The following is a 793-nucleotide window of genomic DNA, read 5'->3' as shown; positions in this document are numbered from 1 at the left end:
TGTGGTCCTTCTGCTGGTCTCTACTCCTGCTGTGGTCCTTCTGCTGGTCTCTACTCCTGCTGTGGTCCCTCTGCTGGTCTCTACTCCTGCTGTGGTTCCTCCACTGGTCTCTACTCCTGGTCTCTACTCCTGCTGTGGTCCTTCTGCTGGTCTCTACTCCTGCTGTGGTCCCTCTGCTGGTCTCTACTCCTGCTGTGGTCCCTCCACTGGTCTCTACTCCTGCTGTGGTTCCTCCACTGGTCTCTACTCCTGCTGTGGTCCTACTGGTCTCTACTCCTGCTGTGGTCCTTCTACTGGTCTCTACTCCTGCTGTGGTCCTACTGGTCTCTACTCCTGCTGTGGTCCTTCTGCTGGTCTCTACTCCTTCTGTGGTCCCTCCACTGGTCTCTACTCCTGCTGTGGTCCTTCTGCTGGTCTCTACTCCTGCTGTGGTCCTACTGGTCTCTACTCCTGCTGTGGTCCTACTGGTCTCTACTCCTGCTGTGGTCCTTCTACTGGTCTCTACTCCTGCTGTGGTCCCTCCACTGGTCTCTACTCCTGCTGAGGTCCTTCTACTGGTCTCTAATCCTGCTGTGGTCCCTCCACTGGTCTCTACTCCTGCTGTGGTCCTTCTACTGGTCTCTACTCCTGCTGTGGTCCTTCTACTGGTCTCTACTCCTGCTGTGGTCCTTCTACTGGTCTCTACTCCTGCTGTGGTCCTTCTACTGGTCTCTACTCCTGCTGTGGTTCCTCCACTGGTCTCTACTCCTGCTGTGGTCCTTCTGCTGGTCTCTACTTCTGCTGTGGTCCTACT

The 793-nt window shown here is 55.9% G+C and overlaps 1 protein-coding gene across 1 annotated transcript; it reads right to left on the bottom strand.

Annotated features, from left to right (window-relative positions):
* Positions 1 to 20: 20 nt before the first annotated feature.
* Positions 21 to 423, bottom strand: LOC106534145 (serine/threonine-protein kinase fray2-like; the record flags this gene model as incomplete). The annotated part of the gene is made up of 2 exons (XM_014030668.1): positions 21 to 252; positions 322 to 423. Coding segments are annotated over 2 exons (244 nt in total), but the record flags the coding sequence as incomplete, so codon positions are not given.
* Between the last annotated feature and the right edge of the window lie 370 nt (positions 424 to 793).

The sequence above is a fragment of the Austrofundulus limnaeus genome, unplaced genomic scaffold, assembly GCF_001266775.1.
Source record: "Austrofundulus limnaeus strain Quisiro unplaced genomic scaffold, Austrofundulus_limnaeus-1.0 Scaffold1101, whole genome shotgun sequence".
NCBI lineage: Eukaryota > Metazoa > Chordata > Actinopteri > Cyprinodontiformes > Rivulidae > Austrofundulus > Austrofundulus limnaeus.
This window is presented reverse-complemented; position numbering and strand designations above follow the sequence as displayed.